Below are 22247 nucleotides of genomic sequence, written 5' to 3' on the forward strand. Positions count from 1 at the left end.
TTTTTACGTATAAGTCCCTAACTGCTTGCTGAGCATATAAGCTGCCTACTGAGCACTGGTCAAAACTTCAGAATGGGCTTGTTGATTACACCCCCCTTGGGTCAAGAGTTGGGAGGAGGCGGATATGTGCCATCTCAAGTGGTTTAGAAGAAAAGCAGAAAGATGGCGTGCGTGTGCATCTTTTATTGCAATCTCGCTTTGTCTCTAAACTAATTTCTTCCTCACCATGGCAGTTTTAAAAACTGACACTGGACAGACACAGCTCTTCTTCATCACAGGTTCTTATGAGTTCAGTGCTGGTGATATTTATGTAATAATGAAAACTAATATGTCACTAAAAAAATTGTTTGGGGCTAAGATATCTGAAAGACCATCTCCACCCATATGAACCTACCTACCTTCTTCAGAGATCTCGTTATATCTCACCACCAAGAGACGTTAGGTTGGTAGGGACATGAGACGGGGCCTTTTCTGTGGCAGCACCCCAACTGTGCAACTCCCTCCCAAAGGAGGGTCAGATTAACTCCATCTTTGCCCAGCTTTAGGCGGGCCATAATGACTATTTTATTTAGGTTGGTTTTTGATGGGTTTTAAAGTTTTATTCGATCTCTGGATGTTTTCAAGATGGCTTGCTCTGTTTTAATTTGATTGTTTTGCTTTTAAAGTTGTATATTGTCTGTTGGGCAGAAAAGCAATGGACAAATACTTAAATAAAACTGGGGATAAGAGTACAGCATCACAAAATCTGCAGCATTCCTGGCTGCTCTAATATGGAGCCCCCCAAACTGCAAGTTCTTAGGTCAAGCAACCTACATAGAATCACAGAGTTGGAGGTGTACTCAGAGGGCATCTAGTCCAACCCCTTGCTCATCACAGGAAATGGGGAACTAGAAGATCCCCAAAAGATGGCTGACCGGCCTCTGCTTACAGTCCTTCCAAAGGAGAGCTCATTACCCTTCTAAATAATTGGTTCCACTGTCAAACTGCCCTTACCATCAAGACATTTCTCCTAATGTTCAACTGAAATCTACCATCCTGTAGCTCAAGCCCATTAGATCTACTCCTGCCCTCTGGGGCAGGAGAGAACAAATCATTGTCCTCATCTATGTGACAAGCCCTTCAGGAACTTGAAACTGGATAGATGAAATAATAGCCATTTCCTCAACATGGAATTGCCTGCATCCTGCTGGCCTGCATCACAGACATCCAACTAGGCAGCATTTAAGGGTTTGAACACACATCCAATGCCCAATGTTCAAACTGCAGCTGCGTTTAACCTGGCTGTACCCCAGTCCTTGAAGGGTTTCCTGTGTTCTGCTTTAGTGTTGAAATACCAGAAAAGAAGGCACAAGAAGGACAAGCTTTTAGATACAGTGGAGACATCCTGGCTTATGGGGAAAAAACTGACTCCCGTCAGATATATATACTGCTTGTCATTCCAACACAGCAGGCAGAGAAGTCAGACAAAGCATATACTTCTAACATCACAACAGTGCAGACGTTTGTCAAGATGTAGCCAGACTGCAGTATCGTTGAGAATGCTTTATGTGGTCCTCAGTTTACATTTCTTACATCTTCCTGCTCCAAGGCTGTACTATTGTTTTAGGATGCTATGAACCGTGTAGCACCACTCTAAAGTAGCCAGTCATACTCAGGCTCCGTTGAAATTAGCAAGACAAGCTAGTTATAACCAGTTTGTCCCACTGATTTCAATGGGGCTTAAGCGCTCATTTCTAGATCAGGAACCAGGTCTGCACATTCATCATATCTTAAAGAGGAAAAATAGTACCTGGCACTTCTTCCAACGCTAGTCTCATTCATAGAGAAATTATATTACCTGTTTTAAGCAGTCCATTTCCATGTGTTCAGTCTTCTGAATTTTATACTCTTCCCTAGTGCGTTGTGTCAACTGAAATTGCACATTTTTGTGAACTCTGCAAATTTCTGGCTACAGGCATTGTATTACCTTGATACAGAACATGGAGAAACTGGAGGTGCAAAAATACTGTTGCCACACCAATAAGATATCACTGAGCTGAGAAAAAGAGTCGCCAAATTAGAGAACATCCTCAATATATTGAAGCGTAGGTATCAGCCACCACCATCCCAGATGGGGGTCCTGAATCTTCTGCATACAATGCTCTCTCTTCCTGATCTGGTAGAAGGAGCTGTTCAGGAAGCTGCCTTACACAGAGTCACTGGTCTATCTTGCTCAGTGCTGTTTATGCTGACTTGGCACAGCCTCTCCAGGGTCTGAGGAAGGAGTGCTTCCCAGCCCTCCCTGCAGAAGCTGGGGACTGAACCTACAAAGTACGCACTCTTCTTACTGAGCTACAGCCCCTCCGAGAAAGGAAGCAGAGTCAGCCAGGGGGATCTGAACTCACAAGTGTTGCCTCTGCAACCAGCCTTCCCCTTTCCCACCGAGTTATAACCAGTCCTTACTTATGGTGCCATCTTCTTGCTTTTGTTCTTTCCTCTCTGGGTCTTAGCTGCAATGCAAATGTCTGCAACCTCTTGGGAGGTTTGAGCTTTGGAGTCTGCCAAGAGACCAATCAGAAAACTCTTTGTTTGTAGAAGCTCGGCCGGGAAAATTGCGCCATCACTTACCCAACCTTCACTCAGCCATCCTTGGTGGCTGGGTTCTAGCGATCCCTACCTCAACTGCCAGGAGTTGGAAATTCTAGGGCTTGACATCTGGCAGGCACAGCCTCACTGCAACAGCAAGGTCCCATGACAGCTGAACCCACAGGGTCTCCATAATGTCTGCAAATGGATCCTGGGTACATGACATTCATTGGCAACCAGAAAACATGCCTTCTGCAGAAAACGCTGCGACCCCGGCTGGCAAGTCCGCAACAAAACACTTTTGCCATCACCCTCATCAACAATAAAGTAACAGAGGGTTCTGGACAATATACCTGGACAGAAACAGCCTGGCAACAGTTATCCACGCTCTGGTAACTTCCTGGTTGGAGTACTGCAATGTGTTGAACATGGGGCTACTTTTGAAGACAGTTCAGAAATTTCAGCTAGTTCAAAATACAGCTGCTAGGTTATTAACTGGACTGGCCAATATGATCATGTGATGCCAGTGCTTTGTCAGCTGCACTGGCTTCCAGTTCATTTCTGAGCCCAATTCAAAGTGTCGGTGTTGACCTTTAAAGCCCTAAACGGCTTGAGACCAGAGTACCTGAAGGCACATTTCCTCCCATGTGTACCTACTTAGATCCTTAGGTCATCTTCAGAGGTCCAGCTCTGGGTGCCCCCGCCAAGGAAGCCGAGTGAGTGGCTACGAGAGGGCCCCCTCAGTGGTGGCACCCCGCTTATAGAATAAACTCTCCAAAGAAGTTCACCTACGTTATCTTTTCAGGCAAAGACCTTTCTTTTTCCCAGGCATTTTAGAGAGCTAGTTCTGTTATTATGGCTGTTTTATCGATTCCTGTGCTGTTTGCTTCGCATTACATTGTATTTTATTCTTTTAAATATTTGTATTGTGTTTTCTATTTTTAACTGTTATATGGCATTTTAGTTTTTTAATTGTTTGTAATCTGCCCAAAGAAACGTTAATTATTGGGCAGATGAGAAATGTAATAAATAAAATAAAAATAAAATATACTTTAATGCAAACAGCACTACTGTAAACCAGCCCCCCAGCCCCCTGCAACCTGGTGCCCTCCAGAGGGGCTGGCCTACAGCTCCCATCGTCTCCAGCCAGCAAATCCAACACACATGGAGGGTGCTAGATTGGGGAGGGCTGGCTGTAAACAACGTGTAAGAAGCACACGGCCTTCACTGCTTGCGGCGAGAGCCATGCAGGTGCTGCATTTAGCAGCTAGCGCATGCCTGAATTCCAAGCTCATCAGTAGTCCAACACTGGCACTTCCAGGAGTGCAGATCAGCAATAGTATTTTTAGCATGACTGCTAACTTTTTGCACTTCCAGCCAGCTCCCTGTGGATTTATACAGCTGAGTCATTACAGAAGCTTCCGAACTGCCGAGAACCAACAGTGCAGCCTGGTACTTGGCCGGGCCTGTCCTTCTCAACCCATAGGCTCAGGTCTTGAGACAAACCCAGGCAACGCTGCAGTCCTAGTGCCAAGATGCCAGCTGCTGCATCAAGATATGGCGAGGGAGCTGCCTGCTGGAGACAGGTCTCTTGACACAGCATCCTGTCTTTGCTTACTGAGGCAGTCTGCTGAAGGAGATGTCTCCCTTCGCTGTATGATGCACAGGAAAGCCATCTACATGGATACTTGCTTTTCTAACCTTCCCATGTTTTTACTTGTGAACATATACTCCTCCTCCAAAGCAGCATTTCCCCTTGAAGTCCCATACCTAGGCAATCAATTCTGTCATTCACTCCAGTTCTGCAAAGTCACTGCAAGCCTTTACCAAGCAGGAAACACATGGGGGGGGGGGGGGGATAAAAAACCATGAACATGCAAGACCAGACTCACACCCCTCCACCTTGCTGTTCAGGCCACTTGGGACACTTCGTTGTTCAAGGGAAAAAACACATGGCCACCCAATCCAAGCACAATACTGCATTTGGATTCAGAATTAAAAGTTTTCTTCTTCGTGGTACATGATTCAGAGCTATCTTAAGACCACGAGACTACAGCCCACACAAACACAGAGTTCAGATTTTGCAGAGGAGTTAATGCAGCTGCGCCATAAGCCATGCAGTCCCTGGAAACCATATTGCTGTTTGGGGCCTACTGACACAGCCTCTGCCAAAATACTTTCCACAATTCAGTGCCCTCCTTACCTTATCTCTTGATATAAAGGCTGAATGGTACATAGCCTGTCCCCTTGAGGATTACTCGGCTGGGCAGTTCCAGTTCTTAAGACAGTGAAGAATTCACTATGTCCAAAAATTAACACACATACCATGCACAACTATATTTGGCTCCAAATGCCAGTAGAACAGTAGGAGAAAATGCAGCTGCTTCTACAATGCAATCATGCCTCTGACTTACACGTTCATGGCCAAGGAACACCTTTAGCCAGCTTAATTAATTTTAGACAGACCAAACTATGGAACTCGTCCATTTAATACCAAAGCAGTTTTCTCCCAGAGATAAAAGGCACGAAGTTTTGCATTACTGGAAAGAGTCAAGCTGGATTTGCTTTGCTTGCTGGAACTTGCCATACATAGGAAAGTGATTTTTGCAGTAATGTGCTATAGCTGGCTGCTATTTGCAATGCAAAATGTACTCTAGCTACATCTTGCTGCACACTTAGGAATAGAACAGAGCCAAATGCAGCAAGCCTATATTACAGAAACAGTAATGTACTGCTCTGTCTAGACAACTGCCATAGGTATGTGTTTTTATGCTTGGCCTCAAAATGATGGTTTAGAGGAGCCCAACATCACCAACAAGATAGACGGCTGGGCTTCTCCTCTTCTTTGAGGCCTTCACCCGCTGCATGCATACTGTCTGGAAGTTCTTACCAGCATGTTTCCCCTTTTTCTAATGTGATACCTGCCTGGCTTGTATGGTATGGTTTTAATGAACTCTCAGGCACAGACAGCTTACCACTAATCGACCAAGAAACAGTCTTTTCCTGCAGGGTCTGCCGGGGGGGGGGGGAGGGACACAATTTTATAGACTGCTACAGCTGAGCAAGTGCCAATACTGCCCCACCTTAAGATGTCTGCACAAAGCTTTTGCCCCAGCTCACTGCGGCCATATTCTATTGCAAGACAAGCAGTTGCATTTTAAGCTCCAGCCAGGAGGTCAAGGCTGTTAGAACAATCTATGCCTAGCATAGCAAACTGCTCCATTTACAGGGCCCTTTTAGAAATCGGATTCTGTGTCCTCTGGTAGGTTGCCAGAGACCACAGCTTAACACACCAGCTCCAAGCCACTAACTGAGAAGATGCTATTGACAAGATCAAGCTAGCCATCAGTGTCCACCCATGGTCCTTTGAGCGGCTAGCTCAAACCTGCAACTTTGATCAGGCCTACACTCGTTCTTCTATGGAAGCCTTCCCAAACCTGGCACTCTCCAGATGTTTTGGATTACACTTCCCAACATTCCTGACCACTGCCCATACTGGCTGGGGACGATGGGAGCTGAAATCAAAAACTTCTGGAGGGCACCAGGTTGGGGAAAGCTGCTCTATGGAAACTGCAGGAGACCTGCTGTACTAGCATAAAGCATTTGGTGCCATTTTGCTATAGCTGAAGTGAGGATGATGAAAGAACTCCAACAGCATAAATGGGCTTGCTGGACATAGTTTCTATTGTCCAAAAAACAGTTTCCTTCCCCGTTATATGTGCAGGAAACACACACACCTCTACCTTTCCAAAAGCCACTCTTACAAGCCACATAAAAGTTATTTAAGATAAAACATTGAGGCCCTAAGTATTTGCAACAGCCTAGCTGGCCCTGCAAAAATTCTGTCTAACCACATATTGACATGTTGTGCCATTCAGGGCTAGCAGCTGCAAACTGTAGTTTGCAAGGCACTGACAAGGTAAAAGTAATGTTTTTTAATTTGCTGTTGTAAACAACACATAAACACACACACACACACACACACACCCTAACGACCACAGATGTCTAGTCACTGTCCTCTGAAGAATATTCTGTTTTGACAGAGCTGGACTTCTCAAAGCTGCGTCTTCCTGAAACATCACACACTGGCAAATTACAGGAAGTGGGCAGAAGGGAGGATCAATACTTGGAAGGAACAAGTGTTAATGATACCCTTCCATGTTTAGGTAAAACTTAGTTTCAGGGGAATAACTAACCCTAAGAGTTTAGCTCAATCACATCCAGAGTTACTATTCTAACCATGTAGATACAAGACAGTTACAGCAATAAGCAAACAAAAGGAAGACAGGATCTCCCTTGGCTCACAAGCCCTTGACCTAGGAAGAGCTACCTACCACGCACCTGCCTAGAGACAAGGTTTGGGTATCAAAGCAGGTGGCTCTACAACATAGGGTGGGCAGCAGAAGATCTGCTAATGGGCCAGACCCCTCTATACACAGATGTCTACTCTCTCTACATAGGGCAGTTTAAGCCACTCTGGGAACCCTTTGGGGGGCTGAAGAGCAGGGTAAAACCAAACAGACACAAGCTCCTTGCCATGGCCACCCATGTCATAACAATTCTGCTATAATAAACCTACTTAAGAGAGTGCAGCTTTAGTCCTCCAAGCCACTGGCTCTGCAGAAGCATCATTAAAAACATGATTGGGAGCAATACTCCACCCCCCATTAACCATTACTTTCCCTGCACAATATCAATCTTAGAAACTTATGCCTCCATATGACTGGGGGGGCTAATTCTCAACAGCTAATTCCCTCCTCCAAATGTCTCACTCTGCCTCACAAGATACTACCGTTCCCTTGAGGAAATGAGCGCCTTTAAAAAAAGGGGGGGGGTAAGAAAGAAGCTGTCAGGGAACATCAGAACCTGCTATTTTTGCCAGGAACAGCTCCTGGTGACAAAGCTGCAAAAAGGCAAATCCAGCAACTGTTGCTGTGCGTCAGCAGACTCACTCACCAGACTGCGTGCTAGGCTGGGCTGCAGCATCAGAGTCCTGGGTGCTCCACGGCCTGTCCCACCCTGGCAGGCTGAGAGACTGCAGTCCAAGGCACAGGTCATTGGTATCTGGGAGACCACGCGGAGACTCCTGCGCAGAAGGTGGGAACAGCATCCTGCTTGCTGCCGCTCCCTCGGAGTCCTGGAAGTCTGCTCAGACAGGAAGAAAAAAAGCCACACAGAGACACACACACTCAGGAGTTTAGGAGTTTCCCAGAGAGCCAAGCCCAAGCCAGACCCCACAGCGCTCAGGAGCAATTGTTTCTATAGCTAGCTCTGACACCCAGAGAGAGAAAGAGACAGAGAGGGTGGGGGGAGAAAGAGTACCATATGGCCTGAAACCAGACCCACCTCCACCCTGTACCTTCCTATCCCGCATGCACTACTGACTGGGCCAGCATGTGATCAGGCTGCTGATGCTTACCGTGCTGCCAGAGACGTCACTCGGCCGTGCAATATAACCACATCTTCGCTTACAGGATAGAGGTGGAGAGCAAGCCTGCCCATGGGAGTCAAGGCAGCATGCAGGCAAGGAGAGGAGGTGCGGCCACAGGCAGTCAGGGGGAACACACTTAAACAGCGAGCCGTAGCTTAGCTAGCAGCAGCGCAGGGAGGTGGCTAAAGCCAGCCATTCCCTTAGCAATAGCTATAGCAGAGCGGCAGCAAACAGCAAGGGGGGGGGGAAGAGATCACACCGTTGACTTGGTGCTACCCAGCTCTCCTGGCCCCGCCTATCCACCCTCTCCACCCACAAACCCCAAAAAACCCGTTCGTCCTGGAATGTTTCCAGCTACTGGCGCAAACCCTGGAAGCAGCAAAATGCAACGCTTCACAATTCTGCTAGCATAATCTATTTGCTTTAAAACTTGGCTAGTGTGCCCTCTCACAGACTCTGCATTGTTTACCACTATGGATAACCTTAAAAAAAAAGACCAAAAGAATTGAAGATACTGAGCTATGCTGGGTGTGTGCATGCACCCTTGAGAAGGGATAGTGTTAACACAGCCAGTCATGTAACGGGAAGGAGGCAGACAGCAGGAAAACATTTTTTCTTTTAAAAAAAAAAAAAAACAGCCACAGGTATATTACCTATAGGCATAACCCCGTCCCTATACTACCCCTCCAAACCCCAAACACTGAGAAACAAATTGCACATGTGTATATAGGAAAATGCAGCACATTTTGCAAGTCTCAAAATTCCAGCATAATGCAGAGGGCAGGGTGAGAACCGGACCAGAGAACTGCTGTATCTTGTTTGAGCTCTTGTCATAAAGAGATTTCAGCTATGGCATCCCCCCCCCCCCCCCCCGACAATATGCTGAGTTTTTCAATGCAAGCCTTATTTCTTGCCATTCACTTGTTATTATAAGCTGGAGCACACACAGTGTAGGACACAGCTTCCTATGACAATCTCTGGAACTGTTAAGAAATGGCAGCTGCTTTCTCAGCTTAGAGCAGAGACGTTGCCTGTTTTCCTAACGGCGTTCACTCCAGAAGTGGGTAGGTTTTTGTTGGAAGACCAAATTAGGATGATAGGAGAGGGGGAATCTCAGGGGTCTGGAATACAAAAATCAGTTTTCTATTACAAGTGTTGTCATCCAGGTTTAACAGCAGGACACCAGTCAGCTCTCAGCAACTGACCATCTAATTGAAGGCCGGGGACCCTTCGGCCCAGGGGCGCCGGGGACCCTTCGGCCCAGGGGCGCCGGGGACCCTTCGGCCCAGGGGCGCCGGGGACCCTTCGGCCCAGGGGCGCCGGGGACCCTTCGGCCCAGGGGCGCCGGGGACCCTTCCCCCAACCACCAACAGTTTGGTGGTTTCCCGGCTTTTGTGCATTTTTTTCCTCCTTCTAAAAGATTGAAATGCCTCTCCTCAGGCTTAGTTACTGATAGTAAGAGCTTTAAGCTACAATAAGCTTGTATCCCTTTTTTGTATTTTTGGCCCCACCCATGACTCGAATGAGGCCCCTGGGAGCTTCTCTGAAATGGAATTTGGCCCTTGGACTGAAAGAGGTTCCCCACCCAATTACACTGTTTTTCATAAGGAAGTTTACATGAAACCAAGAGTGCCTTTCTGTAGGCGGTAGCTGACCTTTCGGTTTTATCACCTGATAGCAGAGGGGGCAAATGAATGAGAAATCCTTGTATCTCAGCCCTGCAGTGGTCTGAACACACGAGCACTCTCCCTTCCCATTTATGGAGCACCCATTCCCTGTGCTGCATTATAAGCACAACCAGTTTTTTTAAGCGAAGTGTCTCTTAGACTTGCTAAGTGTCTTACTTTAAACAAATTTTGCAACTGTTGGGGCTCTCCCTGGAATACTAAATGGCAGCCGAGAACGGTTTGATCCCAGTATTGATGACATATTTGCATAAAACTCTTAGCCACAAACAACCATGGATTACAATAGTTTAGTATCCAACCACTCAGCTGTTCAAGTTTTTTCCCCAGCCACCCACCCAAAAAATTCTGATAACATTTCTATCCTGGTTTCATGCACCCTGAAGTCAAATCCTCTTGATAAAACTATGAATTCTAAAACAGGACTTCCAAGCCCCAATGGAAGCAAAATTTACATCCAGCCCTATCCCAAAACTTTAGGGGCATATACTTTTAAAAAAATAGATGAAAATGTCACAGAATATGATTGGATATATAACAAATTCTTCCCAAATTAATTAACCCTGGTCACCAATTCCCAGCCTAAATGGCAAAGTTTTCACTGCATTCTCCGATCAGTCTTTAGCAATTGTCTAGGAAAAAATAATGCATAGTGGGCATATGAAACATTTTTATTAACAGGGAGGAGTGGTCGTTGTGTTAGTCTATTGCAGCAAAAACAGGTAAGAGTCTTGTGGCACTTTAAAAACTAATAAATGTATTCTGGCATTCGCCTTCATAGACACTGTGCACTCATCTGATGAAGTGGACAGTCTCCACAAAACCTCATGTCAGAATAAATGTGTTGGTCTTTAAGACACCACAAGATTCTTCATTGTTCTTATTAAGGATTCTGTACTAGTTTTATGGATGTAATGGGACATAGAAGAGGTCTAAGGAGACAAGTATTAACGTAGCTTGATGATTCCAGTATGAAGTGATGACCTGAATATGGGAATGAGCCATCAGACAAAACACAGATGAAACTTGCCCCCTGTAGGGCAGGTCCCCTGCAAAGGTATGACAGACCTGGAGGAGCATGTATTGTCTGTGAAGTTCTAAGGCAGGAGTTTTTCAACTTTCTATCCCCAGGGCCCACTTGAAAGAGCTGAAAATGGCCGAGGCCCCCCAGTCACAAGATGTAGTGCATGGGCAGAGCAAGTTACAAAATGGTGGCAGATGGCGGAAGGGAGGGTTTGGCAAAATTAGCTGGCAGTTACTGATATAATTTTATATTGATATCTAATCCCTCTTTTGATATTGTTAAATTCTTTGCCTCAGCTATTTTATGTAGCAGGGAATTCCATAGTTCAACTATCCTCAAGTGAAATATACACATTTGGTCTAGAGATATCATGACTCAGCCTCTCCATTTCAGGCAGGATTTGCTGAACCAAAAACTCCAAGTACAGAAGTTTTATTTCATATTGTTCTTCTCCTTCCCCCAAATGCCTCTCAAAATATTCTTACTCATCTCCTGGCATTTCTTCTCCTCTTCTCCTTCACTTAACTAGTACCATATCCCCAACTACCACTTTCTTTCATCCCTCCCTCTTGTCGCTTTTACATTCACTTCCTCTTGGAACAGCTTCCTTCTCTTATCCCCTTCCTCTTCATACAGTTTTTAAAAGAATAAGACACCATATTAAACATTTTGTTTCTTTAAAAACAGAATACTAGTAAAAATCATTGTTTGACACTCAAGGAAGGCTTTTTGAAATAAATATATTTTCAGGAGGTGCAGAGAACAACACAGTGTTGGGGCCTGCCTGACCTCCAGAGGCAGTGAGTTCCAAAGAAAAGGGGCCACCACACTGAAGGCTCTTCTCTGGGTGGACTCCAGCTAGGCCATAGCTCCATGTGGAGCCATCATTAGCTTTGCTCGCTAACCAACTCCTGCTGCCACTCCTGCCTATGCAATGTGCATAGTGCAGTCATGGGACAGGGTGCTCAAGCAAGGAGGCATTGGGCAGTTTGCAGCACTGAGACCCGCTGTTGGGTCCTGACCCACAGTTTGAGAAACGCTGTTCTAAGGTGATGTCTTGCTCTCCATTAGCCAAAACATGGATAAATTAAATGTCCAATCTACATGGTATTTGTGTGGTGACCCTTCCAGCTCCATCATACCAATGTGATTTGTGAAGGAAGGGGTTAAGAACGCAGCAGTTATTTCTAATGTTTCCTTGTGTGTAGCTTTAGCAAAGAGCATCTGTGTGCACCTTTCAGAGATACTGTGCATATTCTTTGAATGACAGCACTGGATTACTACCCTGGTATACTCTAGCACGTAGCAATAGCCTGCATGTACCCAACCAAACACAGGGGTCTCCTTGCATTTACCAGTGCAACAGAATATTGGGGCTGGGGTGAGTTGTGGAGCCTAAGTTCAGAAGGGGGTGGGGTAAAGTTCCAAAAATACAAGAGTTGCTGAATAAAGATTTAAAATACATGCAATGCTTTTCAACACTAATTCGCTGCCCAAGCATTATGGATGCTTCCTCATGTGACTGAAACAAACATTATTAGTGCAATGTATACATCACTTGGGGAGCTCAGTTCACATAAGTCCCCAGTGCCATAGCTGGCAGTACTTAGCTATGAGATTCCCCCAACCGCAGCACAGAAGGGAACACACCCAGAAGGACATCTGAATCAGCTCTCTGTACTGGACTGACCAGTCTTCATGACCTGGAGAGTTGGGTCCATGATGGAAGCTCAGTTTAAGATTCCAAGTCTGAGATTAAAGGTGGCAATTACTTCAAGACTGCATTATGGCCTCAGTGGTGTCTTTTGCTGCAGTCCCATGCAAACATAGGAAAAACCCACAGAATGCAACACAGGAAAGAACTCAGGCTTCCTAAGAATCTCAGCTTGCAGTAAGAAAAGAAGCTGTCTTTTGGTTGCTAAGATATGCTTGAATGTGTGGGCAATGTTTGGTGAAGTTTCAGAACCAGAGGGGCTGCTGAATAACATTTCTAGGAGTCCTGGGGAAGAGAGTAAGGATGGCTTGAGCGCCTCTGATAGTTCTTTGCCTCTCCCATGGCAGCAGAATTATGCCAACTGCAAAGAAAGAACTGATGCAAATTTTTGTAATTAATATAATGTAGGCAGCCTACAGAATCCTGGCCCTTGCACGTACAACTCTTATGTTCACATAAGCTATCTTATGTTTTAACAGCCACATAGCACAATCGTATCTGTCTTATTCAGAAGTCCCATTAAAATCAATGGAACATACTCCCAGGTTAAATATACTATAAAACTACAAGCTGCTTTCAGACAGGAACCTCTTAAATTATATTTGTACACAATGAAAAACTTCAGAAATAGCAAGGGTGGTTGTGAAGATTTGAGGCCTACAGGGGCAAAGGGAAAAAGGGTCACGTATAGAGGCCTAGTTTTCTATTGGGAGGGGGTAACCCTGAGAGGAGTAGTTTCATTTCTCCGGTTAAGTATCAGTTTCATTTCTCCACTCAAGTTTCATTTCTTCGGGACTGAAGCAGTACTTTTGGTTTTGAGGGAAGAAGGTATATGAAGAGAGCGAGAGAGCCAGTAAGGAGAGAGACAGCCAGAGCCTGAAGTGAGAGCAGAGTCTGAAGAGTGAGCAGGAAGAAGCAGCCTAGAAAAGTCTAAAGGAATAAAGGATAAAGGAACTTCCATTTTGTAAATTTTGTTTTATTCTTAATTTTATTTATTAATTACATTTATATCTCGCCTTTCTTCCATCATGGAACTCAAGGTGGCTACATGTGGTTCCCAGGTGGTCTCCCCTCCAAGCACTGACCAGACCCAAACCTGCTTATCTTCAGCAAGGTGGCTGCCTCATGTGTCTTCAGACTATGCCCTAATGCCTTTTGTATCACCCAGCTCTATTGTAGAAATACCTTTCGTTATAATTTGTTTGCTTTAAATCTACCAGGAAACTGTTGTGGTTAAACCCTGTCAGTCACCCCACATCTACAGCCTAAACCCGACATTACTGGGAAGGGGAAGTTTAGAAGAAGGAAGGTGGGATTCTTAAGGATGCAAGAGATCCTTAAAGAGCTGCTCAGGGGGTCCAGGACATAAGTGGAATCTTCAGTGGTATATATGCCTATTCTTAAACTAAATAACAGAGCTGTATCCAACCCTTCTCCAGAATGCCTTCAGTGAACAAGTACTTCCTTAGAATGCAGAGCAGAGAATTTGGAAATATAGTTCTGCGTGTTCACTCAGCATGATCCCCCTTGTGTGGATAATACTCCTTTAATCCCAAATCCCATTACACATTAATACTGTTCTCAGAGAGGAGGAAAACGTATCTTTTTCACAGGCACTTTTCTCCCAAGATTATCTAGCTGTCTAGGAGCTTTGACTGAAATTAAATGCATCTGTATTAGGGTTGTCCATTTGAGCCATTCAAGATTAAGGTTTTGGGGTTTTTGCATACTTGAGTAGTCAAATTGGCTTTCTTCTTGGGAATCCAACTAGAGCCAGAATGTAAGCTAATTTAAGATAAAAACAAAGCACATCTAGAGAGGACGAGAGTCTTTTTACAAGATAATTTAAACACACAGGTATAGAGAGAAAAAGATGTAAATATTGGGGTCAAATAGCAAGGGAATGCAAAAGAGTATATATTTAAAACAAAGAGCAACCCTTCACAATAACAGTAACTGGTGATAACACAATCATAACAATGCTAAGTTAATTAGCACCTATAGTGGGGTGGGAAACTATTGTCAACTGTTACTGTTCCCTGCATTTGTTATTAATTCACAATTCAAAGTGCTGGTTCTAAGTCTTAAAGCCCTAAATGGCTTGGGAGTATCTTACAGAACTGTCACCATCCTACTGAATCTGCCTGAACCTTAAAATCTTATGAGGCCCTGTTCCAGGTCCTGCCTGTGTTTGATGTACAACATGTGAGCTTTAAATACAGGGCCTTTCTGTGGCACCAAGATGCTGGAAAACATTGCAAAAGTGTCACTGGTCCCATGGTAAGAACATCCATAAAGAGAGCCATGCTGGACCAGACTAACGGTCCATCTAGTCCAGCATACTGTTCACACAGCTACCTGTGGGAAACCCACAAGCAGGGCATGAGTGCAATAACACCCTCCTGGTTGTGTTCCCCAGCTACTGGCATACTGCCTCCGATACTGGAGACAGCATATAGCCAACAGGACTAGTAGCCACTGATAGCCTTGTCCTCCATGAATTTGTCCAACCCCCTTTTAAAGCCATCCAAATTGGTGGCCGTCACTACATCTTGTAGAAGTGAATTCCATAGTTTAAACTATACACTGTGTGAAGAAGTAGTTTCTTTTATCTGGCCTGAACGTCCCAACATTCAGCTTCATGGGATGCCCTCAAGTTCTACTATTATGAGAGTGAAAAACCATCTCCCTATACTCTCCCTACACCATGTATAGTTTTCTACACCTCTATCATGTCTCTCTTACTCAGCTTTTTTCTAAGCTCAGCAGTCCCAGATGTTGTAACCCTTCGTCACAGGGGGTTGCTTTACCCCCTTGATTATTTTGGTTGCTCTTTTCTGCACATTTTCTAACTCTACAATGTCTTTTTTTAGGTGCAGTAACCAAAACCAAGTGTGGTCACACAACAGATTTGTATAAGGGCAGTGGGGTATTGGTAGCTCAGATCCCATCAGCATATACGTGAAGTTGGAATCTTTTGCCCCAACATGTATCACTTTCCACTTGTTTACACTGAACCGAATTTGCCATTTTAATGCCCATCCGCCCAGTTTGGAGAGATCCTTTTGGAGCACTCTGCAATCTTTTTGTTTCAAACGCCCTAAAAAATTTCGTGTCATCAGCAAACTTGGCCACTTCACTGCTCACTCTTAATTCTAAATCATTTATGAATGAGTTGAGAAGCATTGGTCCCAATACCAATACCAGATCCCTGTGGGATCCCACCATGGGGAGAATTTACCATTTAAAAAACTGGCATTCCATTGGCTGTTTTCCAGTTCTCTGGTACAGAGGCCAATCTAACGGACATATTAAATATTTCTGTTATAAGAGCAGCAATTTCACATTTAAGTTCTTTAGGATAGATAACAGAGAGATAGGGGCTGGTGATGTGTTAGCTTTCAATTTGTCAAGAAGCTCGAGAACTCATTGAGTTCTTTTTAACATGCAGGCAAGTTCTATCTTTTTCAAGTACTGCCTTTTACATTCTGACTACTGATCCCTGAAATAATTTTGATTGCTTTTTATGCTGGTTTGGTATATTTTTAACCTGCTAAATTTGCTTGTGAGTTAAATGTGTTTGTTTGCCACTTTCATTTTTTTGTTTAATAAAAACGCAGGATAAAAATGGAGAAACCCACAAAGTAGCCAGAAAACCAAGCAAGCTCAAAAAACAAGCAAGGTCATGGTAAAAATAAAGAAAGGGGAGTGCATATTTCTCATGCACAAAGAAGAGGGTGATTTTTAGCAAGTCTAGTGATCCAAGGGAATGTCTTCACCTTTACCATATGCAAGCAAATACTGCTGTTGAAACTTAGCTTCTACATTATCAGAACAAGACTTGGGTAGCGTCACTGCGGAAGGTCTTGAACACAGCAATGGTACATTGGGTACCAAGAAGTAAGAGCCGCCAACCCACCTTCAAATAAGAAAGGTACTAGAGTGGATTATGCAGGGATCTACATATTTCGGCCAGCCTTAGTGAAGTACTTGGGCATATATAGCAAATCAAAGGGGAAGTCTTTCACTCCACATCAAGTTTTTGATATGCTTAGCCATGGTGAGATTCTCACTTGCTTGAAGTCTCAAAGAAACCTGGTCCAAAACAAGACCGATACCTCCCATCCCCCAAGTTTTCTGCATAGGCCAAAAAATTTGAGAGAAGTGTAAGATCTGTCTTTTGCCAAGTGAGATTCTTACGCACCCCCAATTTCTCTGTAATATGACCCTAGCATCAGAGGGTAGGCAGTTCCAAGGAAGATTTATAGTCACTGTTGTGGCAACCACCCTTCTGGACCCTGATTTAATGTTGGTGTTGTTTGACTAGCGACAGAAATGAACTCGCACTTAATGCTGCATTGACTCTACACAGAGCAATGGACACCAGCAAAGTTTGCCATACTTCTTAGTGAATTGAGATGAAAGCAGTGGTACATATTGAATTGCAGGCACTGATCATGGCATTCCCCATAGCTGCAGGCCTCAAGGATACATGGAAGACTTGGGCAGTTCAACTGATCCATAACAAACCAGTTCAGCAGTTTTATCTGACAGGAGCATGTCTTTTGTGAAGCCAACGGGTTTTAATGGCCCATTCAAGACCAAGCCACCCAAAGGACTTTGCATTACAACAGGGGGAAAAAGTATCCTTGGGAAAATTCATTTCCCCCCAGCTACTGTGAGAATTGCAGCTACGGTCATCAGGAACAGGGAAGTCTGAGAGAGGGGGTGTGTGTGTGTGTGTGTGTGTGTGTGTGTATGATCTCAGGATCCCTGCTAATAAAAAAGTGTGGGTGCTGCATCCCTGTGAGCCTAGCTCCACTGGATGGGATTGATTAATAGCGAACTAAAGCCAGACATGGTATCCTGGTGACCCTGATTTTGGGGGAAAGAGATGCAGTGAAGGCAGTTATTCAGAAACCAACCCCATTCTAATGAGTTCCTAGCAAGATCAACATCCTGATAAGCCAGTAAGCCAGTGTGGTGGAGACAAACTGGGATCACATCCACTGTGCCGCCTGCTTACCATTCTACATTAACATGGCTGCAGCAGGCAACTGGGAGAAGCTACAGAGGCTGAATCTTTTTAGAGTGCTTAAACGTAGGCCAATGCAGAGGGCTCAAATCCAAAAGCAAATTAGTGCAATTGATTTTTTTAAAAAGTTTATTATTAGGAAATGAGATCACTTGCAATGTAAAAAAAATAAAAAGTAAAAGCCGACATAGTGTTGGGGTTAATGTTGAACTAGGGTTAAAGGTAAAGGTGTCCCCAACCAGTCATGTCCGACTCTAGGGTGCGGTGCTCATCCCCGTTTCTAAGCCGAAGAGCCAGCGCTGTCCGAAGACGCTTCTGTGATCATGTGGCCAGCATGACTGAACACCGAGGTGCACGGAGCGCTGTCACCTTTCCCGGCGAAGCGGTACCTATTTATCTACTTGCAATTTCTTGCTTTCGAACGGCTAGGTGGCAGGAGCTGGGACTGAAGACGGGAGCTCACTCCGTCACGCGGCACTCGGGTCTCGGACTGCTGTCCTGCCGACCTTCTGGTCTGCAGTTCAGCGTCTTAACCGCTAAGCCACCGCGGCCCCTTTAAGCCACCGCGGCCCCTTTGAACTAGGGTTAGGGGGAATCAAGTTCAAATATCCCATCAGCCTTGAAGATGGCAGAGTGATCGTTGGCTGGTTCCTACGGCAGCCTAACCTACCTCAGTGTTGTTGAGAGGATAAAATGTGGAGGGGGGAGGACCACGTATATTACTCTGAGCACCTTGAAGGTAAGCTAGAATATAAATATATAAAGGATAAAGGCTAAGCACCAAAACAAGAAGCCTTGTGGCACCATAGGGACTAATGCTTTTTACTGCAGCATGAGCTTCATGGTTTCATTTAGAGCTGTTAACACCAAAGATAAATGATTTCATTTGAAGAGGCTATTTAGCACAATCTCCACCATACTACAGGACACACACTGCTGTGGAAACTAGGGATGGCGGAGAGTTCCTCCACGGACCTGTGAGGCCGGATTCTTTTGAATCCAGCTTCCGGAGTCTGTGGAGGAACGGAGTACTCTGCCTCCCCGAGGAATCCTCCCCAGCTGAATCCCCCTCGCTGCCGGCTCCGGAGTGCCAGCGATACGGCCACCATTGCTGTATTGCTGGCTGAGGGTGACTGATTCTGAATGCAAATGGTGTCCACTATGCCATTTGCGGCCATGAAGCTCTTAGATTAAGCTAAATAGTGCGGTCACTGAACTTGAGCCGGACATCCTCGAGAGTGAAGTCAAGTGGGCCTTAGGAAGCATTAGTAACAACAAAGCTAGCGGAGATGACAGTATTCCAGCCGAGCTATTTAAAATCCTAAAAGATGATGCTGTTAAAGTGCTGCATTCAATATGCCAACAAATCTGGAACACTCAACAGTGGCCACAAGACTGGAAAAGGTCAGTTTACATTCCAATTCCAAAGAAGGGCAACGCCAAAGAGTGTTCAAACTACCACACAATTGCGCTCATTTCACATGCCAGCAAGGTGATGCTCAAAATCCTACAAGCTAGGCTTCAGCAGTATGCGAACCGAGAACTACCGGAAGTACAAGCTGGGTTTCGAAGAGGCAGAGGAACTAGAGATCAAATCGCCAACATTCGCTGCATCATGGAGAAAGCAAGAGAATTCCAGAAAAACATCTATTTCTGCTTCATTGACTACGCTAAAGCCTTTGATTGTGTGGATCACAACAAACTGTGGCAAATTCTTAAAGTGATGGGAGTACCAGACCACCTTACCTGTCTCCTGAGAAACCTGTACGAGGATCAAGAAGCAACAGTAAGAACCAGACATGGAACAACCGATTGGTTCAAAATTGGGAAAGGAGTACGACAAGGCTGCATATTGTCACCCTGCTTATTTAACTTATATGCAGAGTACATCATGAGAAATGCCGGGTTGGATGAATCAGAGGTCGGAATTAAGATTGCTGGGAGAATTATCAACAACCTCCGATATGCAGACGATACCACCCTAATGGCAGAAAGCGAAGAGGATCTCAAGAGCCTCTTGTTGAGGGTGAAACAGGAGAGTGCAAAAGCTGGTTTGAAACTCAACATTAAAAAAACGAAGATCATGGCATCTGGCCCCATCACTTCCTGGCATATAGAAGGGAAAGAAATGGAAGCAGTGACAGATTTTACTTTCTTGGGCTCCAAGATCACCGCAGACGGTGACTGTAGCCATGAAATTAAAAGACGCTTGCTCCTTGGGAGGAAAGCTATGGCCAACCTACACAGCATAGTAAGAAGCAGAGACATCACCTTGCCGACAAAGGTCCGTCTAATCAAAGCTATGGTTTTCCCAGTAGTAATGTATGGCTGTGAGAGCTGGACTATAAGGAAGGCTGAGCGCCGAAGAATTGATGCTTTCGAACTGTGGTGCTGGAGAAGACTCTGACGAGTCCCCTGGACTGCAAGGAGGTCAAATCAGTCCATCCTCAAGGAAATCAACCCTGAGTGCTCATTGGAAGGACAGATAATGAAGCTGAAGCTCCAATATTTTGGCCACCTAATGCGAAGAGAAAACTCCCTGGAAAAGACCCTGATGCTGGGAAAGACTGAAGGCAAAAGGAGAAGGGGACGGCAGAGGATGAGATGGCTAGATAGCATCACGGATGCAATGAATATGAACTTGAGCAGGCTCCGGGAGAGAGCGCAGGACAGGAAGGCCTGGCGTGCTATGGTCCATGGGGTCACGAAGAGTCGGACACGACTGAACGACTGAACAACAACAACAAAGGGCTTTACAGCTGCAAATGGCGTCTGCTACACCATTTGCATCTGCGGTTTTTCACGTGATAGGCTAGCCTATCGCGTGAAAAACCGCATACACCATTGGCAGCCATAAAGCCCTTAGTTAAAGCAGCCATTCACGGCTGCATTTAGCTTAATCTAAGAGCTTTATGGCCACAAACGGAGCAGTGGACGCCATTTGCGTCCAGAGTCAGTCAGCTTCAGCCAGCGATACGGCAATGGTGGCCGTTATCGCTGGTGCTCCGGATGAGGCGGCGAGGACTCTGGGGGAAGGGACAGATCGCCTCCCCCCAAGGGCGGATTCCCCAGAGGACCAGCAGGCAAGGAATCCGCCCATCCCTAGTGGAAACCTAGCAGATGAACATTGCAAATGAACATTCACATGTTTGATAAGTGCCAGAGACAGCAGCAGTTTATTTCCTCAGCCCAGAGACTTGTGTATACTATGTCTTACAGTAGTTTGCTCAGAGGTGGTCGTCTGTATATACAGTCAACATTGGCTGCATCCACATGCTATACCAAACCATCGTTTAATGTTACAAGCATAAGCCTAACCCCTCTCCCTTCCAGAAATGAGCATTTCCAGTAGTTTGGGCACTTGTTCCCAGAAGCGCTACATCGCAGTTGCCAGCAGCAAGGGCTGTGCAGGCCACTGCCAGCGGGCCTGGGGGCCAGCACGAGGCCTCCACTGGATCCTACCCATATACTTCCCCCTCCCCTCCCCTTCCCTCCTCTGACATGCCCATGAGAAGACTGGAAACTTCCACATCCATTTTAGAAGCCTGAATTCCATTTTGGGGAAACTCTTGGGGGCTGCATTCCAGTGGTGGGAGGGGGGGAAGGGGGTGGGGCCAAAAATACCACCCTGTTTTAGCTTAAAGCACTTACTGCCAATAACTAAGCCTTAGGAGAGGCATCTCACCCTTTTAGAATGAGGGTGAAAAACTACACAAAAGCTGGGAAACCACCAAATGATCAGTAGTAGGGGCCAAAGAAAGGGGGTATGGCTGCCTGAGGAACGGAGAGCTGCATTTGCCCTCCTAGGCCTGAGGTCCTGCACCTCTGATTAGGGCTTCGATGACACACTAAACTGCAGTTAATCTTAACTAAGGTTACTGGAAACCTTAGTGTTTGAAGTTGGCTTATTTTCATTGACCATGCTTAACATTACCCACAGTTCTTCCAGTTTCAGATGACACAGCAAGCTGAAATTAATGTAAAATGAAAGTAAATCCTTCCAAATTCCTTCTTGCAGCCGTGCTAGAGGAAGGGGAAGTGCGCAAGCCTAAGGGAGACTAGACTCATTCTGATAACGCTATGGTTCAGCGTTACATCTGAACCTGCCCTTAAGTGCTTTAGGTAGAGACCTGAGGATGTTGAGTGATCGAGGTCTTATGCAACATATGGAAAACTCAGGTTCAAATCTCTCTAGGAAACCTAGCTAAGCGGAGCTTGGGCTGCTAACTCTTACTGTGGCCTACTGCCCAGTGCTGCAGCAAGCGTAGAGCAAAACCCACATACACTGGAAAAAGGCAAGATGCAAGAATGACAAACAAATTTAGCCTGCTTGAGCAACAGCAAAACACAAGAACCAAAACCAAACTACAACAGCTTCAACCCACTGTTAGGCAACAATTTCTGTAAAGTGATAGCATAGCAGAAACAGATATTTCATAGCTTCAAGCAGCAGGCCTGTCATATCTTGTCCCATTTGGTCTTTGAGACTAGAGATCTGCTACAGCTCTAGAGGGGATGCTCCCTTAAGAATCAACCTGGCACCACGCAGAAGGCAGGAAACTATGCGGAAGTAGCTCTCTTGTCCCTCCAAAAAAGCTATCACAAGGTGGACTGGATGTGGGGCTGTAGCAGCCTATTGACCAAAAAGAGGTAAGGCAGGTGGCTACCAGGAAAAAGGCATTTTCTGCTGTGGCACCCCAGTTGTGGTACCAACTCCCTAGAGAGGCTCACCTGGTGCCTACGTTGTACTCTTTCTGGAGCAAGGTGAAGACTTTTTTTTTTATTCTCCCAGG

General features: G+C 45.4%; 1 protein-coding gene across 9 annotated transcripts in view; it reads right to left on the bottom strand.

The window, feature by feature from the left end:
• CPEB1 (cytoplasmic polyadenylation element binding protein 1) overlaps window positions 1-22247 on the bottom strand; it is a 67396-nt gene that overhangs the window by 33727 nt on the left and 11422 nt on the right. For 5 of the 9 annotated variants that reach the window (XM_084817038.1, XM_084817037.1, XM_084817034.1 and 2 more), the window contains exon 3: window positions 7522-7710. The exons of 2 other annotated variants lie outside the window; for them this stretch is intronic. In XM_084817038.1, coding sequence (XP_084673164.1) covers window positions 7522-7710 — 189 coding nt within the window. Of the gene's footprint in view, window positions 1-7521; window positions 7711-7984; window positions 8313-22247 lie in introns of those variants that run through there. 2 more of the 9 variants (XM_084817042.1, XM_084817043.1) reach the window with 2 other exon arrangements.

The sequence above is a fragment of the Heloderma suspectum genome, chromosome 11 (genome assembly GCF_057233095.1).
Source record: "Heloderma suspectum isolate Gila_16-S chromosome 11, 16-S_ref, whole genome shotgun sequence".
In the NCBI taxonomy this organism is placed as follows: Eukaryota; Metazoa; Chordata; class Lepidosauria; order Squamata; family Helodermatidae; genus Heloderma; species Heloderma suspectum.